This window comes from Botrytis cinerea, chromosome 2, assembly GCF_000143535.2.
Source record: "Botrytis cinerea B05.10 chromosome 2, complete sequence".
In the NCBI taxonomy this organism is placed as follows: domain Eukaryota; kingdom Fungi; phylum Ascomycota; class Leotiomycetes; order Helotiales; family Sclerotiniaceae; genus Botrytis; species Botrytis cinerea.
In genome coordinates, this window is record NC_037311.1 from 2823339 (window position 1) to 2838679 (window position 15341).

At 43.1% G+C, this 15341-nt stretch overlaps 6 protein-coding genes across 6 annotated transcripts; 4 read left to right on the forward strand and 2 right to left on the reverse strand.

The window, feature by feature from the left end:
• Nucleotides 1–872: 872 nt before the first annotated feature.
• BCIN_02g07820 (hypothetical protein) lies at nucleotides 873–2158 on the reverse strand. Its single transcript, XM_001550984.2, has 2 exons — nucleotides 1656–2158; nucleotides 873–1583 (listed from the first exon to the last, which is right to left on the reverse strand). Exons 1-2 carry the CDS (start codon nucleotides 2085–2087, stop codon nucleotides 1236–1238), a joined length of 780 nt encoding a protein of 259 aa, XP_001551034.1. The 5' UTR covers nucleotides 2088–2158; the 3' UTR covers nucleotides 873–1235.
• A 641-nt stretch (nucleotides 2159–2799) lies between these two features.
• BCIN_02g07830 (hypothetical protein) lies at nucleotides 2800–4921 on the forward strand. Its single transcript, XM_001550983.2, has 6 exons — nucleotides 2800–3031; nucleotides 3078–3114; nucleotides 3173–3393; nucleotides 3447–3670; nucleotides 3738–3865; nucleotides 3951–4921. The coding sequence occupies exons 1-6, from the start codon at nucleotides 2867–2869 to the stop codon at nucleotides 4280–4282; spliced, it is 1107 nt and encodes a 368-aa protein (XP_001551033.1). The 5' UTR covers nucleotides 2800–2866; the 3' UTR covers nucleotides 4283–4921.
• A 2085-nt stretch (nucleotides 4922–7006) lies between these two features.
• BCIN_02g07840 (hypothetical protein) lies at nucleotides 7007–8005 on the forward strand. The gene is made up of 2 exons (XM_001550982.2): nucleotides 7007–7262; nucleotides 7618–8005. Exons 1-2 carry the CDS (start codon nucleotides 7207–7209, stop codon nucleotides 7838–7840), a joined length of 279 nt encoding a protein of 92 aa, XP_001551032.1. The 5' UTR covers nucleotides 7007–7206; the 3' UTR covers nucleotides 7841–8005.
• A 904-nt stretch (nucleotides 8006–8909) lies between these two features.
• Nucleotides 8910–10707, forward strand: BCIN_02g07850 (hypothetical protein). The gene is made up of 2 exons (XM_001550980.2): nucleotides 8910–9371; nucleotides 9431–10707. The coding sequence occupies exons 1-2, from the start codon at nucleotides 9301–9303 to the stop codon at nucleotides 10362–10364; spliced, it is 1005 nt and encodes a 334-aa protein (XP_001551030.1). The 5' UTR covers nucleotides 8910–9300; the 3' UTR covers nucleotides 10365–10707.
• A 315-nt stretch (nucleotides 10708–11022) lies between these two features.
• On the reverse strand, nucleotides 11023–14172 carry Bcrrp6. Its single transcript, XM_001550979.2, has 5 exons — nucleotides 13749–14172; nucleotides 13493–13698; nucleotides 12982–13315; nucleotides 12743–12933; nucleotides 11023–12693 (listed from the first exon to the last, which is right to left on the reverse strand). Exons 1-5 carry the CDS (start codon nucleotides 14106–14108, stop codon nucleotides 11310–11312), a joined length of 2475 nt encoding a protein of 824 aa, XP_001551029.2. The 5' UTR covers nucleotides 14109–14172; the 3' UTR covers nucleotides 11023–11309.
• Nucleotides 14173–14335: 163 nt separating this feature from the next.
• On the forward strand, nucleotides 14336–15297 carry BCIN_02g07870 (hypothetical protein). The gene is made up of 5 exons (XM_024691544.1): nucleotides 14336–14508; nucleotides 14576–14613; nucleotides 14666–14736; nucleotides 14793–14883; nucleotides 14941–15297. Coding segments are annotated over exons 1-5 (243 nt in total). The 5' UTR covers nucleotides 14336–14467; the 3' UTR covers nucleotides 14943–15297.
• Nucleotides 15298–15341: the final 44 nt, after the last annotated feature.

The following is a 15341-nucleotide window of genomic DNA, read 5'->3' on the forward strand; positions in this document are numbered from 1 at the left end:
ATATTATTACCATGTCAGATAGTGGCTCTGAGGAGCAACAATTGGTTGAAACACCTCCAAAAACGATTACACAAGCAAGTTGAGATGTCATCTTCACACATTGTTTACCTCCCTAGTATGCTCGTCCAAGTCCAGCCCGGGGCACAGTCAACGACTCTAAGCCCCCTTTTCTGAAAGCCCTGGCATGGAAGATATTCCTGATATGCAAAACATAATCGTAGATGTGCCTATCTATAGTCTTCAAGTTTTGACAAAGACACATCTTTACTTCACGCATCCTATCTGTCGACAGTCTAGCGGATGTATGAAATTGGGCTTTGGGGATAGCGACACAAATTCCGAAATTTCCGATGAGTTTCTAAATAATATGAAAGGATGGGTATTACCCGGCGGAGTGAATGCGGGCACTAGAGTAGATCTATTCACGCAATCAATGGCATTGGCCACTCTTGCTTGGACTTTGCACTGCTTTGGGTTCCCCTTGTCTACTCGGTATCGTTTATATGAATGCCGGGCTGAGTAAGCGGCCAAGTGAAAAGGTTTCTAAGACGAGGATATCACTTTCTGCAATCAAATATAAAGTAGAGTTTTGAAATGAGGTATCGATTTCTCAAATCTCGAATTTCTCAATATCATAGATGACAGTCATTAATCTTCGACACAGATAAAGTTTGGATTGATCTTGGTGAGAAACTTTTTCAAAAGAATTGGGCAGCAATGAATGAAGATGACATCGAGTATCATGTCATCAATATGTCTTGCTTGGCCTATTATAAGACCTAGACTGTAGTATGTTAGAGTAAGGCAGTGGGTAAGCACACTAGAACTATACAATGATTCAATGAATCCTGTTGGGAACTCCTTATTGGTCCTGGTTTGAGTTAAATTAGAGGCGCTACATTATAGTGATTGTGTGATTGCATTTGCTTGTAACACAATTCTAAGCATCATTTTAGCTCCCATATCCAAGTCGTATATGCTTATGATAGCGGCGATGATATACCAAAATAGACAAGTACAGATTAGAGTTCTTCCACATTATAGATCACTTTGCATAGGCTCCTGGTAAAGATCAACTGCCTAAAGATTCAAAAAAGATAAATCATTCATTGAACGATCTCTCGCAATTTATTAGATGAATCGAAAAATCTAGCAATCCACAAAATCAATAGAACATCCCTTATTACTCCTCATAAGTCCGGCATAGAACCCTGCATCCTTTCTTGATTTTCGAACTAAGTCCATTTCTCAATGAAAGTAAGGGTTTTCGCAACAATTTCCTCGGGACAGCTGATGAATGGACAATGAGATGTCTTGAGATCTGCAATATCCCACGAGACTTTGCTCTTCTCGATCCAAATATCTTGTAAAAACAATGGATTGCACTGGTCTTCCGCAGTACGAATGTAGACACGACGTCCATCAAACGATGGCTCTGCCCAAGCTGGAGCCGGAGCCGGAGTCTCGAAGGCTGCCAAAGCATGAGGGATCATAGCAGCTTCGAGAGCCGGTGCTGAAGACGTATCGCAATCAGCGTAGAGGATTGGAATTACGGGTTCAATAACTGCAAGACCCGGAGATGGCTATGGTAAAGCAAAAAACCTCATTAGCATTGACAATGTTCCAAGTTGGGGCTGGCTTGGGCTCAAACTCACGGTTCCGACTTTGATAAAAGGAGGGTATGCACCACCGATAGCTTCAAATAAGCTTTCGCCTTCAGAGACAATATTACCAACCCAGTATACCAAGCCCAAGACACCACCAGCTTCACCACAAGAGCTACGGGCAGCCTTACTCAATCCAGCAGCAGCAGCTCCTCCAACGACCCCTCCATAAGAATGAGCAATAACAATTACATCTTTGTGTTGCTCCTCGATGAGAGGCAATAGAACATTCTTGCGAGCCTCTGAAACATCGTTGGAAGAAGAGACCGAGTTTAACTTGGATGGATCTGGATTGCAGGAAGGAACGCGCACGTAGACAGATGAATATCCAGCTTTCTCAAACAAAGGCACAACACGATCGAAGCAAGAAGGATCAGCGAACGCACCCGCAAAGAACACAAGAGTTGGACGAGGAGTACTCATACTGAGATATTGCATCCAAGATGATTTGAGAGATGTTATTTAGAAATTGTTGAAAGAGAAATATTTAATGCTAAATCAGCTCATATATGAGTGGGTGATTATCACGTTGCATGCATCAGCACTGTTGGGTCTAACCTAGTACAGAAACAAACGGGTGGAAATGATCGGCATTTAGCGGGCATTAATTAAGAAAACTCTCGCCAACGTTACACCGTGCGGGGTTTGCATCTGCTCCTATTACATTACCCCTATCATTACCCCTGCCCTACCATGGAGATTTCCCGATGCCTGTGACAAGAATTATTGATAGGCGTATAGCAATACCCAGGTACTCAAGCGTGCTCTATTTCTCCACTATGCCGATAACTAGCGAGATTCACCAAGGCAATTGATATTGATTAGCCTTTTCGAAGTTCGATATTCTATTCTTGACACAGAAAAGTTGGAGAAGTTTTCGAGATTCCTAATGGATGATTGAAACGCCTGAATACAGCATCGTAAGCAATATACGGCTGACTACTAGCTGATGATTATTTCTTCGCCATACATGCTTATGGTTCTACTATAAGCCAATAAGCCAAAACCATGTAATATGAGATCAAGTATCCGAAGATGACTGCATGGAGGGAAGCGCCGGCATATGTGTAACATCAAGCTCTTACCATGCTATATTATACTTGCTGCTGACCTCCGGACCGGTGGTTCACGTATTGCTGACCTGGAGCTTTCCTCATCCTATCTTCACTTTATTTTATTCATATTGCAAACTTACGTCTGCTATGGCTGATTCAACTGATCTGTCCGCCAGTCGGCAAGCCAATCTGTATGCAGCAGATATCATCACATTTTTTGCAGCTGTAGTGGCCGTAGGACTTCGCATCTGGTCGCGGCGAGTTGCTGGTGCTGGCTTATGGTGGGATGATCTCTTTATTTGCATAGCACTGGTAAGTTTCCACTTTGGAAAAAGAAGTCGGAATTAATCCTATCCAGGTTGGCGGTATTGCGATGATGATTAATTTTTGTTGGTGTAAGTTTGAGTTCTCTACACTCATTCACTCCCATCACTGTCACTCACTCAATACTAGGGATACCAAATGGATTTGGTAAACATATGGCGGCTTTTGGCCCTAGAGCGGAGTATAATTTCTTCTTGGGTTTCTTCATGGCTGAAGTGATATACACTGTCATCATCGTCTTCGTCAAATACTCTATTCTGGCCTTGTACTGGCGAGTTTTCCGAAGCACGAGCATCAAATGGCCAGTAGCTATATTAGCAGCGATAGTCACATCTTGGGGAATCGCAGTTGTAAGCTTTTTCTTCCATTGTTAAGTTTCTAGAGCCTAATGTAACCAATTTAGCTTTTTCTTTCCATTTTCACCTGTGTGCCCCCAAAAGGCTTTTGGGATAAAGACATACATGCTTCTTGCAATGTCAATAGCCAACAGTTCTTGATCGGTATATCGGTTCCTAATATCCTTACGGATGTTGCTCTGCTGTTGTTACCAATCCCATATGTTCTGCGATTGAATACTGCCTGGTCTCAGAAACGACTTTTGATGGGCACATTCATGCTTGGAGGATTGTAAGTTCTTGAAAAGTCATGTAGCTTATGTTGGTATGCATTTAATCTGACCTTCAATCTGTTACAGCGTCTGCATAGCATCAATTATGAGATTGATTAGTGTTTGGCAGCAAAATGCGCATTCGGACTTTAGCTGGAATTGGGTGGATCAGGGAATATGGGCAGTCGTGGAGAGTAATTTTGCAATAGTATCAGGTATGCCGACCACTTACCTTGATACATTTCACTGTTTCAATCTCTCGAATCCTAGTTGAGATATGCTGATGAAAACTGAAAAAAGCTTGTCTTCCAACCCTGCGCATCGTATGGGTGTGTATATCCAGACGCAAGAAGAATGAAACATCACCACCGTCCTCGGACAGACCAGCAATTTGGACAATTGGTTCGGGGCCAAGCAAACAAAATCGCAAAAGAAAAGGGGATTTTACTCTCGGAGAATCTATGTCAACGGATTCAACGCACCCGTTCACAAGCTTACATGATGCTGAGGAAGGCAATCTCTCTGTGAACAAGGTGCATGTACGTTCAAGCATAGAGGTACATTCAGAGAGAGATACTGTGAGTTCTCCTTATCAGGAGAACTTTAATATGGTTCCATTGAGAAAATTATAAGAGTTGTCGAAAAGGAAGGCCTTTTCTCTCGTTTCAGGAATTCTAAACGTATTTCATTTCGATTCAGAGCGCGCGCATGTTTAAAACTAAAAATTCCTCTATCAATATAAGTCACATCTATCTGCTCTCATGCTGCTATTACTGTTCTAGTTAGTGCCTCAGAACTCTGTGCACCATTCAACAAGTGTAAGCACGGCTGGTGTCATTTTGCCAGGCTATTTTTCGTAAATTCATTCAAACATCATATTTTGATCAGTTTGTCGATATACAAACGGTGTCATCGATTTAATGTGCACAAATCCAACAATAATAAAGAAGCTCTGCGGCCTCAGACCTTGCTAGGATCTTGGAGGAGGGCTTGCCTCCAATAAGGCGATTCAGTTTGAGTATGGTTGTCTCGAATGACCTTTATCCGACAAAACATAGTGGAGGAGACATACTGTCTCACATTGTATGAACTCTGACAGCTCTATCAAGTTTTTGTTTAGTTCGTCGTGCAACATAGGAAGCGAGTCTATGTCGGCTATAAAATGGGGATCGATCGAGGGAGTGGGGCGGCTCACGTCAAGGCTTTGTACTCTCCTGCAATAATTCAAGCATTTCAATACCTCTCAAAGCACGCAAGAAGAATATACAACAGCTAGAACTTCCACAAATATTCCGTGTACAGAGTCTTAAATGCGTGACGCATGAGAATTACTATTCCGAGATGTGTGAATGTAGCGACACTTGCTACCAGGCAATGTGTACGAAAGATAGACTGGTACACAAAAGATTAGAGTGATTGCAAGGAAAGTCCCTTAGATTTGCCAATTCCGATACCGTGCACAACATGGAGTGGTAGCTCCTAGACTAATATAGAGAAGAAAAGTAGACTGCCACAGAAAGTGAAATCGGCAAGTTCAGTTCAGGAGCCGACGATATGATTTGATCCAGTGATTTTGTCTATTCAACACCTCAAGAAGCATTGGTCAATTAGAAAGGATAACCGAGAGGCAAAACCTAAACCTAGGCAAACCCCAGAAATTCGATTTCAAGGTAGGAAGTGCCGCAGGCTTGGATCATGAACTTAATTATGGTCAAAAGCTGGTGTGGCAAACTTGCCAAAAAAATCACTACTGCAGAAAGCCTTGTGGGGTTTAACCGCGGCTTATTGTGTGAATTGCGACGAAACGACAAGCATTCCGGCTAGAATACGAACAACCCTTCGCTTCGGGCCATTCCTTTTTGGCCGACACCCGTTATAACTCCGCACGAAATAGCTCATAAAACAAAATATTGGCATTCAGCATTAAGCAAAAACATCTGGAAAACTCCAAGGCTTTCTCACGCAGTGTTACCCCCAAGGCAAATTCTGTGCTGTATAACCTGCGAATCTTCTTGCGTGGTGTGTACATAATCGATACCGTGTTTCGCCAACGTTGAGTTCTCATGCTCTGGGAGTTTGCCGTATGCAACAGCTGGCTATATATCCAGTACAGTGGCTGTTGCGCAAAGTAACCTATCTGCATTTTGATCATACTTATCTCCCAGTTGATATATCGATAGAATATTAAGCAAGACTTATTCTTTGTGCATTGATGTAACGAGTTTGAAGTGTATAGTCATGAAGCTCTTGGAATCTAGAGCCGAGGGGAAATAAGATTATGATCAGATTTCTGTAGAAGGCTTGGTTGTGTTTTTGGTCAGATGTCAGTAAGGCTACTTTAAAAGACCAGCCTAAGTGGTCAATTCTTGTGTATATCGTAAAAAAATAATTTAAGGTAGTTTGACTTGAAGTCATTTCACATCTAGACACCGCGTTTGATAAATTGCTTGATTTTTTTCGGAGACTTATTTTTACTGCTTTGCTCTACTCAGCCGAACTGATTTCAAATCGGAGCTACAATTATCGAAGATTGTGGTTTGTAAATGATTAACAAATGGTTCGCCAGTTTGCCTCATTAAGAAATACACAGCCTTAGAAATTCATCTCTTGAATGGCGAAAAATTAGTTTTCAGATGATTCGCCAATTGCATTGTTGAAAGTTCCGGTGCCTATTCGCAGGAGAAAAAACAGGCGGAATTTGACCCTAAGAATGAGTATGTGCACCCTCACATAAAATAACGCATATCGCATGGGTCAAATCCGCCTGTTTTTTCTCCTGCGAGTAGGGTGCCTCTGCTCACGAGGATCCCGCTGATAAGTGAAATGAACAACTAAGCGAGTCCAATAAAGAGAGCAATATGACGATTCGTGTGCATATACTTCACTAATATGGTCATAGCATTCTATTACACAAGGCAAAATTCACACGAACGGCGGATATGACTGTCGAGCATTCTCATTTTCAATTCACTTTGCTCCCCTGTCAGCCGGATACTCTCTAGTGTACTGCTACTTGGCGAAAGTTGTGAAACGTCAAGGAGCATTCTCATTTTCAATTCATTTTGCTCCCCTGTCAGCCGAATAAATACCAACACCCTTCACGGCAAACACTATACTACCCTTTAGATATTCGAAACATCTTTCTTCTTTTTGAGAGGATATAGTTGAAATAAATAAGAAGAAGTTTGCAGGATGAGGCAACTAATATATGCAATCAATGAGTAGAAAGTAAGCAGAACATCCGGATTGTGAGTCCATTGGACAATTACTATTAATTTTCTGGGTAATGTGGATCCTATGCATTCACACGATTTTTGTTTAATGAAAGAGACCTTTTGAGACAAATGGCCATGGAAGTCGAGTCAGGAATTGGCTTGAGAAATTCATTTGCACTTCGCACTTACATATATAAACACTTCATTTTCCCCAAGTTGTTTACTCTTGTCTTTCTTTAAATAAGAGATTCTTCTTGCTCGAATTTTCATAATTCAATTGTCAAGTCCCTCTCGCCAATCACGAACGATACATCTACATACCTCTTATCCATAAGTCAACTATGTCGAACACTATTGAGAGCTCGTGTATTGCTGTGCAAGGCTTTGCAACCTCTGAGTAAGTTCTCGGTTCATATCTTTGTTTCCTGCATTCAACAATACCATATGGGCTATCTTCAGTAGTTCCCAATATACCATAGTGTTCCTCGATAGCTATTTTCTTTCATATCCTTCTGCCTACTTGACTTCAAGAGACTCTTTCAACAGCGTCTGCATTGGATCAAGTGTCCTACGACTCATTATCTCTGTCCATCTTTGCAGATTCCGGTTTCAGCTGCTATGAGGTTATCCATGGCAAACAACTACTAATATGCAGTGCAATACTTTGGCATTTGTGAAGGGCTCTTTCATTCCTTCCCTTCAACTTTGTCCGCTTTCAAAGAATCCTTATTAACGTACGTTCTTTCATTTAGCCCAAGGACTACCTCGCATAACCCTTCGAACGCTACCTCCTCCACTGAAGCTGGGTACCTCTCTACACAACGTATTCAGTGCTACCTTGCCGACAAAGACGCTCCCGTGCCACACGCATTGTCTGCTCTTCCTGCCGACGGCAATCCCGACAAAATTTCGACTGCTGTGTATGCAATGAGTGGGAAGTTGCAGCAGTTCGATGCAATATTCTATGGTAACTAAGAGAGTTGACACAACACTTGATGATTCAAAATGAGCTTGGCAGCGCTATGTGGTTATAAGGAAGGGCCTGGAAGGTATTTTGGATGGTTCGATAATTTAATAACAATGGAAAATGCGTCACCCGAGCCGGTGATGTCCTCAATAAAGCTTCAATACAAAGTGGCATTAAGACAACAGTGAGACTTTATCTTCGCGTCATCGTGAGCTTTCCTTCAAACGAAACGCACTTGCGCAATTGCATCATGACTCTATCGAGAAGGACCAGTCAACTTTGTGGTCACGAAGGGATGGTGAACGTGACCGGTGAGTTCTGCCATAGTATATATACGGTCTGTGGTATTGATAAGAGTTTCATGTACCATTTTCTGTACAACTCAAGTGGTTGAGACAAGTAAGTCTCTAACATGACGTTAAGTGTGTGTTTTTGAAGAAGGTAAAGTAACCCGATTATTCAGACTTCGAGAAATCCCATAGAACAAGCTGGCGCTTTGTGATTTTGAAACCGCTGATCTTGACATGAATCTGATGGAAACTTTGTTCTGATCGATGGCAGAGAGGGAAAACAAGTCAACGAAAACTTGGAAGACAAAGCTTTGAAATCAGAGATGTTCCTTCGATCTGCATTCGTCCCTTCTTCAACTCGAATAGCAACTTTATTGCCAATCATCCAGAAAAACGACATAAAGCTCTACTTGAACTCAAGCCACAAAGTGGGCGGTGTATTGCTGACCACCATACTTCACAATCCGTGATTGTCTCTCCAAAATGTTGGCAAGTAGCACGTGAACCGCGGACCGAACTCAGCGAATCACAATCCAGGAACTAAGCTGGTCCCTTCTCGAATCATACCTCGCCCTTTTGCCTTGTAAGCTGGCCTGTTGGCATGTTGAGTTGAGTATGAGTGGAGAGACGACCATGTTGTTGGAAGATGGAAGACAGGGGGAAATTAACTCCTCACTAGCAGCAGAAAAGGGATAGTGTGCTTATACAATGTGGGGTTCGACCGATAAGCTCTAGCGCCCTGGGAACTGCGTCATTAGACGATCCTGCAGCTTTTGAAGCTTAAGCAGCTTTTCTTCTTCATCTAATATATACCCAGCTAGACGATTGGATTTTGCTCTTTCAATCAAAAATATTGGGACAATAAGGATTTCCATAGCAAACAAGCAATACGATTGATTTTATACTACTTTGGAGGAATCCTACATTACTATCTTTTTTACAAAGTACATAAAAAAAGAAATCATATCAAGATTCTTTGAACCAACGGAATTCAAGAGCCTAATCTTATTACCAGGCGTAAATCCTTAGTCCAGCCTTACAGCTGCAGAGACTATCCAGCTAATCAACCCACCTTCAAGAGCAAACAAACCAAACGAGCCAAAAAGCTTCCAATTCCACCAAACATATCTACCTACTCAACCTAAGAATCATCTCATAATACGAAGTTCAACATCAAAATGTCATCTACACCTACATTGATCGGCATGCCCGAACCGCAATCAAATGTTGACACTCCAACCGATGCACCGTACGTAACTGCCCCTCAACCACCGCTTTCTAACAAATTACTAATGTAATCCCCTCCAGAGGAACTCCCAACTCGACCACCACATCCCTCTCCGCTCTCTCCACAACCGCCATCAAAGATGGACATCGCGGCTCCGCCCACCCTACCGCAAGTTCGCACCACCAACACACCCTCTCTAGTAACACTCTCGAAGCACAACGCGCGGATCGAATTTCCCGTCTCGCAGGACTAGAACGAGTCACCACGGCGACCCCTCAAAACCCCAGCGGTAACACCTCTGTCCCCGCAGCCGGTCAGATCCCAGGCTATTTCGATCAAGCCGGAAACCCCGTCTACACAACCCGTATGTCTACCGTCGGCTCTGCATCAGCAACGGGATCTCTCACCGGCCGAACGACTACGTGGGCATCTAACAGCACAAAAGGGCAAACAGAAGCTGATGACGATGAAATGAGCACGGATAACAACTTTCGGGAAATCGATGATCGGGATCGATTTTCCGCATCTGCCATGGATGAAGAAGGCAACGAGGATGGGATGAGTGACGATACGAGCTTAGTCGGGTTTGGCGAAGGAGCCGGAAGTACCGTCAGCGGACCAATATACAGCCGGAGTAACGTCCTCGCGAGTCCTCTCGCCGTAGGAAAAAGCGGTCTAGCTAAAGAAGTATCAAGCAGCAGTCCCGGAACCCCCATCAGCGCATCGACATCCACAACCACCGAGCAGCAGAAACGCGATGCGAGAATGCTAGATGGAATCACAGATGATAACACCAGTGGATATGTAGACACGGCTGCGCGGGGTCAGGGGGTAGGAATTGCCGGAAATCGCAATTCGAGCGGCTCGGGACTGGGCACGGGAGTAGGTGCCGAAGCTGCAGAAAAGATTCTGAAGGAGAGAATTGACGATAGTCCTTCTGCGGCGAGTAGACCACCGCTTGGTAGTCCCGACCAAGCTGGCCTTGGCAAGTTCTATTTCGAGGAAAAGAAGTAAGATACCAAAGAAAATTGCTATTAAGAATTGCGGGATGTAGTACAGAGTGCATCGAATTCCCCAAAGTGAGGGTCGTTCAATCTTGGCGGGCGTTGACGTGTTACCCTTTTTCTTCTTCTTTTTTTCTGTGTATGGGTTACCTATGATTTAGGCTGGGCTGGGCTGGGCTGGGCTGATAGCGGACGGGTTGGGGATATGGAGGGAGGGAGGGAGGGGTTCTGGTAAGATTATTAGGTGGTTGGTTGGTCAGACAGGCTTCTTCTCACGATATGCTGCGTAAGATGATACCATATTTATGATGAATGAATTGAATTAATTCACGAACAAATGAATAAATGAATGACTGAATGAATACGTGCACGCATGTATACATGCAAACTTTCAAGTATACTTGCTAATTAACTATACTATACCAATATGAACATGCGTCAAGCAAAATGTAAAGGATAAAAATATATATGTATATATATTTCCCATTTCCATTGACTCAAACCGAGCTCCGCTTTCCTCCCCTTTTTTCCTAGCGAAAAAAATAAGAATTATTAATATCTTGCTCATCAAACTTCACTTCACTACAATCCCTTTCACATGGCACCCTATCATATCCTATTACATCCTATCACATCCTTCGGTATCAATTCATATTCACAAGAGTCCATGGGCACCGAAAATCACTATATTAGGTTATAGTAGTAGTGTAGGTAGATAGGTATTATCACATGCACCACATGCACCAAAATCCTCACTTCACCCATTCTCTCTCTCTCATTTTTACCTCTTCATCATGTGCCTCTTTGTATCCACCTCTCCACCTGTCCGTTTATCCTCTGCTCATATGCTGAAAATTTCCGCTCGATTTAATTCTCAATTCCCCCACTCCATATTCATTGACCCTATATCCATCATCTCTAAATTGACTAATATTCTCCCCCTTAGAATTCCTCCTCACTTCTTAAAGGTCGCGCTCCGTCCCCCTCTCTCTCCATTCTGCACTCTCCTCATTCCCTTCTCTGCATTACTACTCTTCTGATATGGATCAAATGGTTTCTTTTCTTTCTTTCCCTTTCCACCCTTTCCACCTTTGTCTTTCTTATCCTTTTTGGGATTAAGTACCGAATCCGCTTTACTATAATCGAAATCCTCTTCCTCTTCTTCTTGTTCTTCGTCTGCTTGTTCTACTTCCGATTTCTCCGAATCTTCTTCTACTTCTTGATGTTCGGGTTCCTCTTCTTCTGCTTTACGTTCTTGTGTCGCTGCTTTGAGTTCCTGAGCTGCTTCTTTCTTCTGTTGTTTTCTCAATCGTCTCTCCTCCATTCTTGCAGATTTAGCTCGACGCCTTTCGGCTTCGGCGGAGGAGGTATAGTCGAGAGAAATGTCATAATCACCGGTAGCCTTCTGGTCTTCATCAGGATCGGTGATAGTTTCGCTCTTTCTCTTCGAGCCTCGCTTCAAAACAAATGGTTCATCTTTTACTTTACTAGGTGTGGGTGTTTCGACAGGCGTTTGAACTTCGGGCATGATCATACGGGATCGATCGGTAAGAGGTGTACTCGTTTCGGCGAAAACTTCTTCTGAGAGCTGGGGTAAGGGGATTGCGAGTCTCATGCTATCTTGATCCGGAGTTGTGTTTGAAGGTTCCCATATGCTACTTCCGAATGCACCTCCCCAAAAAGAGGATGTCTCTGTTGTAAGTTCGGTTTTGTCTACCGGTGTAACGTCGAGTTTAGATAGCTTTTGCGATGTGGATTTGGCTCCAGTATTCGATTTTGGAGTAGCGACAGAATCCGGTGATTTTCTGAGGACATCTATCGATTTTGGACCATCCTTTCCGTTCTCCTTTGCCGCCTTGATAACTTCCAAGAGTTCTCCGGTACGCGATTTTACGCTGTGGGATATTGGTCGAATGATACTAAGTAAGGCTATCATATCCATGGGCATGAATTTGGCTAAATTGACAACAACCGAGTTCGACATGACGAAATTAATGCTATCATCATCCTTTCTTGCTATCTGATCTCTCCAGGCGTGTACAGCTTTAAAGACTGAGAATTGCTCGCTACTTAACAGAGCAGGCGTTTTGTAAATTAGCGAGAACCATCCTCCTGGCCCTTTTCCAGATTCTGCATTGTATAGCTGTCGCTCATACCGAAGTAACGAAGTCTCCTTGGACTTTTGCAAGACTATATCCATTGAAGTTGCTGCAGGCGTCTCAGCATCAGGCGTTTCAACATCAGGTGCGTCGAGTAGTTCATTCCGTAAATTATCAAAAATGTAAAGAAGAAAATGTGTGTCAGCTCTAGCGTAGAAGAACATCTCTTCGGGGAGTGGCCTGCAGAATTGTTAGTTTAAAGATATTAAATCTCATGATATGAGCTTACCTAATTCGCCAATCTGCTAGTTGATATTTCTTGTCGGCGTCGAAATCAATATACTTCTTCAATAAGAAAGCTAAGCTTCCTCCAGCAAATCCTAACCTTCTGCACGCATAGTGTGTGTCGAATAAGCCAACTACATATAGGCCAAGATCGCGTTGGAGCCATACAATATCCATATAAGCACCATGAAAAACCTAAATCATTAGCTAACATTGATAAATCTTGAGAAGTATACAACATACCTTGATTATATTTGGATCGGCGAAAACTTCATTAAGTACTTGAAGCTGTTGTCTCCATGGCTTGAGAGTATCGACAATCCAATCCTTTTCGCGAGTACTGACTTGCATTAAAGATACAAGGCCAACATATGAACGAGTATCATGATGTTCCAAGTCGACCGCGATTTCCGTAGCGCCTTTGAGCTCCTCCAGCATCTCCAAAACACCCTCGTAGGTATCAACAAATGTCGCAGATGTGCTTTCAACGGGTAGATATTTTATTGGTTCTGCCTTCTCGTACATAGCGCTCGGGTATTGTAATTGTAGGATTTCTGTTTCATAAGGATGTTTGTACCTGAATTGTTTGTTAGTAAATCTTATAGTGGAACCCATTTCCTGCAATCTTCTTAGTTTTTCCCGTTTGGCTTTGGAGCGACTGGCCCTGGCTGACTTGCTTAAGTCTTCCGGCTTCTTTTCTTCACGCGGGGAATCCGGGAGTAATGCGAGGGGAATAAAATTAAAGTAGTCATACTGTTTCTGGTCGTATTCGTTTGTAATCATTCCAAGACTATCCTCTAATGACACTTTCGCATGCGGTTTGGTCTTAAGAAGAGGTAGCCACGGCGATGTATCCTCATTGTCAGGTTTGACCTCGAATGCGAGTTGTGGCTTCACAAGGTTTTGTGTGCGGAGCGAATTGTCGAGGGATCGTTTCTGGGGTTTCATTGTCGCAGAAGTCTGGCAGATATCAGTATGCAATTCGACAGTTTATGCGATTCAATAGTCACCTCTTCCACCTGTTTCCTTTTGATAATTCCAGTGTATTCGTCGAGGCAAGTATCCGTTTTTTCGAGCAAGGAATCCACAACATCCACAACGCCGCGCCAATTGTTATCAACGTCGTCGACATCTTCCAAATTTGGGACCTGGATACCTGAGACGGAAGCTGCAGACTTGAGCAACTGGTTGGCAAGTGCGAGCAAGCGCGCGTTCTGTTCGTCGAGAGCACTTCCCACTTCAGGATTTAATGATCGATGAAAGCCGAGATCTTCTGATGCTATATAACCGGCGGTTTTGACCGTTGATACGAGTGCAGCTTGAACTTCATCTTGCAAGGACTTGAAATCCTGTGTATCTTCTGCCATCATTGACAAAATTCAATTGTTGTTGCGTCGACAGAGATTGAGCTGAATTCTGAGATTTGATTTGATCAAAAAATATTCAAAGTTCAACTTTCTTACCCTTGTCATTAATTCAAACGGTGGGTGGAACTCTCTACACTAGCGTATGTTCCTAAACCTTGTTGCAGGTTGGGTCCTCCGCATTTTCATGAGTTTCATTTCAGCCGGAAATCTAAATTCTTTCACCTGCCCACGACTTCACGACTTCACATGACAAAGGATCTCACCTGTCGCCACTCGAGTTTGGTAGTAACAAGACACAAGACACAACACGCCTTGCAAACACTCCTTACAATCATACACTCTTACACCAAAAGCTTCTCATAATGTCGGCTTCACTTGCGCCCGAATGCAATGAAGTCAAGGAGTATGTAATGTCTACTATGTTCCATCCGTCTCTGAACCCGGGTTTCACATGCTGAACGTTTCCAAAGACGATATGATTCGTGCTTCTTGAAATGGTATAGCGAAAGTAAGTAAGGTTCGCCACGGGAAGGATCGATATCAACTAACAAGATCATTAGAATACCTTCGAGGGAAAGGTACCACTGATGAGTGCGAGTCTTTATTCAAAGACTACCGGAAGTGCTTAACAGTAAGTTTGGAAAATCCTTCAGTAGTTCTGAACAATTCCCATTCTAACTAAGATAGGGTGCGTTGAAAGAGCGCGGTATTGACAAGATGCTTGAAGAAGCACGAGAGGATCATAAGGAGCATGATGCCGTGAATTTGCGACGGCCCTGTGAGTTATTCGTGTTCTTTCTGAGGGGAGGGGATGTGATAGCTAATTGGGGAGTAGAATGGCATGCAAGCATGATATCAGACTGTACAAACAACACAACTAGGAACCTATGCATGGGAAAGGCGTTCGGATGGTCTTGCCGGTTAAGATTGTGCTGTTAACGGGGGAATTCAAACCATCTCAAATTTGTATGATATTCGAAAAACAGGAACACTTTATACTCATAAGCAACACAGCATGGCACGAAGGACTCTACTAGCCACCAAGGTTTAGATGGAGACTCCCTTCAGGCGACATGACTTATAAGTCCAAGTTCTCTGCGCTCTTTATTTCATCAATATATTGTAGCGTCAATTACATGTATGATATATCACATTACATAGCTCAAATATCCTCACCACCATCTCCTCTCCATCTTCATCCCTTTCCCATCAAATGTTCGCCCACTTCCAAGCTTG

Bases quoted from the DNA above. Each gene is read 5' to 3' on its own strand.
- BCIN_02g07850 (XM_001550980.2), top strand. From the start codon at position 9,301: ATGTCATCTACACCTACATTGATCGGCATGCCCGAACCGCAATCAAAT. The intron at 9,372-9,430 runs GTACGTAACTGC...AATCCCCTCCAG, and splicing joins GACACTCCAACCGATGCACC to AGGAACTCCCAACTCGACCA.
- BCIN_02g07840 (XM_001550982.2), top strand. From the start codon at position 7,207: ATGTCGAACACTATTGAGAGCTCGTGTATTGCTGTGCAAGGCTTTGCA. The intron at 7,263-7,617 runs GTAAGTTCTCGG...TCTTTCATTTAG, and splicing joins CAAGGCTTTGCAACCTCTGA to CCCAAGGACTACCTCGCATA.
- BCIN_02g07820 (XM_001550984.2), bottom strand. From the start codon at position 2,087: ATGAGTACTCCTCGTCCAACTCTTGTGTTCTTTGCGGGTGCGTTCGCT. The intron at 1,584-1,655 runs GTGAGTTTGAGC...GCTTTACCATAG, and splicing joins CTTTTATCAAAGTCGGAACC to CCATCTCCGGGTCTTGCAGT.
- Bcrrp6 (XM_001550979.2), bottom strand. From the start codon at position 14,108: ATGATGGCAGAAGATACACAGGATTTCAAGTCCTTGCAAGATGAAGTT. The intron at 12,934-12,981 runs GTATGTTGTATA...CTAATGATTTAG, and splicing joins CCGATCCAAATATAATCAAG to GTTTTTCATGGTGCTTATAT. The intron at 12,694-12,742 runs GTAAGCTCATAT...ACAATTCTGCAG, and splicing joins CTAGCAGATTGGCGAATTAG to GCCACTCCCCGAAGAGATGT.
- BCIN_02g07870 (XM_024691544.1), top strand. From the start codon at position 14,468: ATGTCGGCTTCACTTGCGCCCGAATGCAATGAAGTCAAGGA. The intron at 14,509-14,575 runs GTATGTAATGTC...ACGTTTCCAAAG, and splicing joins GAATGCAATGAAGTCAAGGA to ACGATATGATTCGTGCTTCT. The intron at 14,614-14,665 runs GTAAGTAAGGTT...CAAGATCATTAG, and splicing joins CTTGAAATGGTATAGCGAAA to AATACCTTCGAGGGAAAGGT.
- BCIN_02g07830 (XM_001550983.2), top strand. From the start codon at position 2,867: ATGGCTGATTCAACTGATCTGTCCGCCAGTCGGCAAGCCAATCTGTAT. The intron at 3,394-3,446 runs GTAAGCTTTTTC...TAACCAATTTAG, and splicing joins CATCTTGGGGAATCGCAGTT to CTTTTTCTTTCCATTTTCAC. The intron at 3,866-3,950 runs GTATGCCGACCA...AACTGAAAAAAG, and splicing joins TAATTTTGCAATAGTATCAG to CTTGTCTTCCAACCCTGCGC.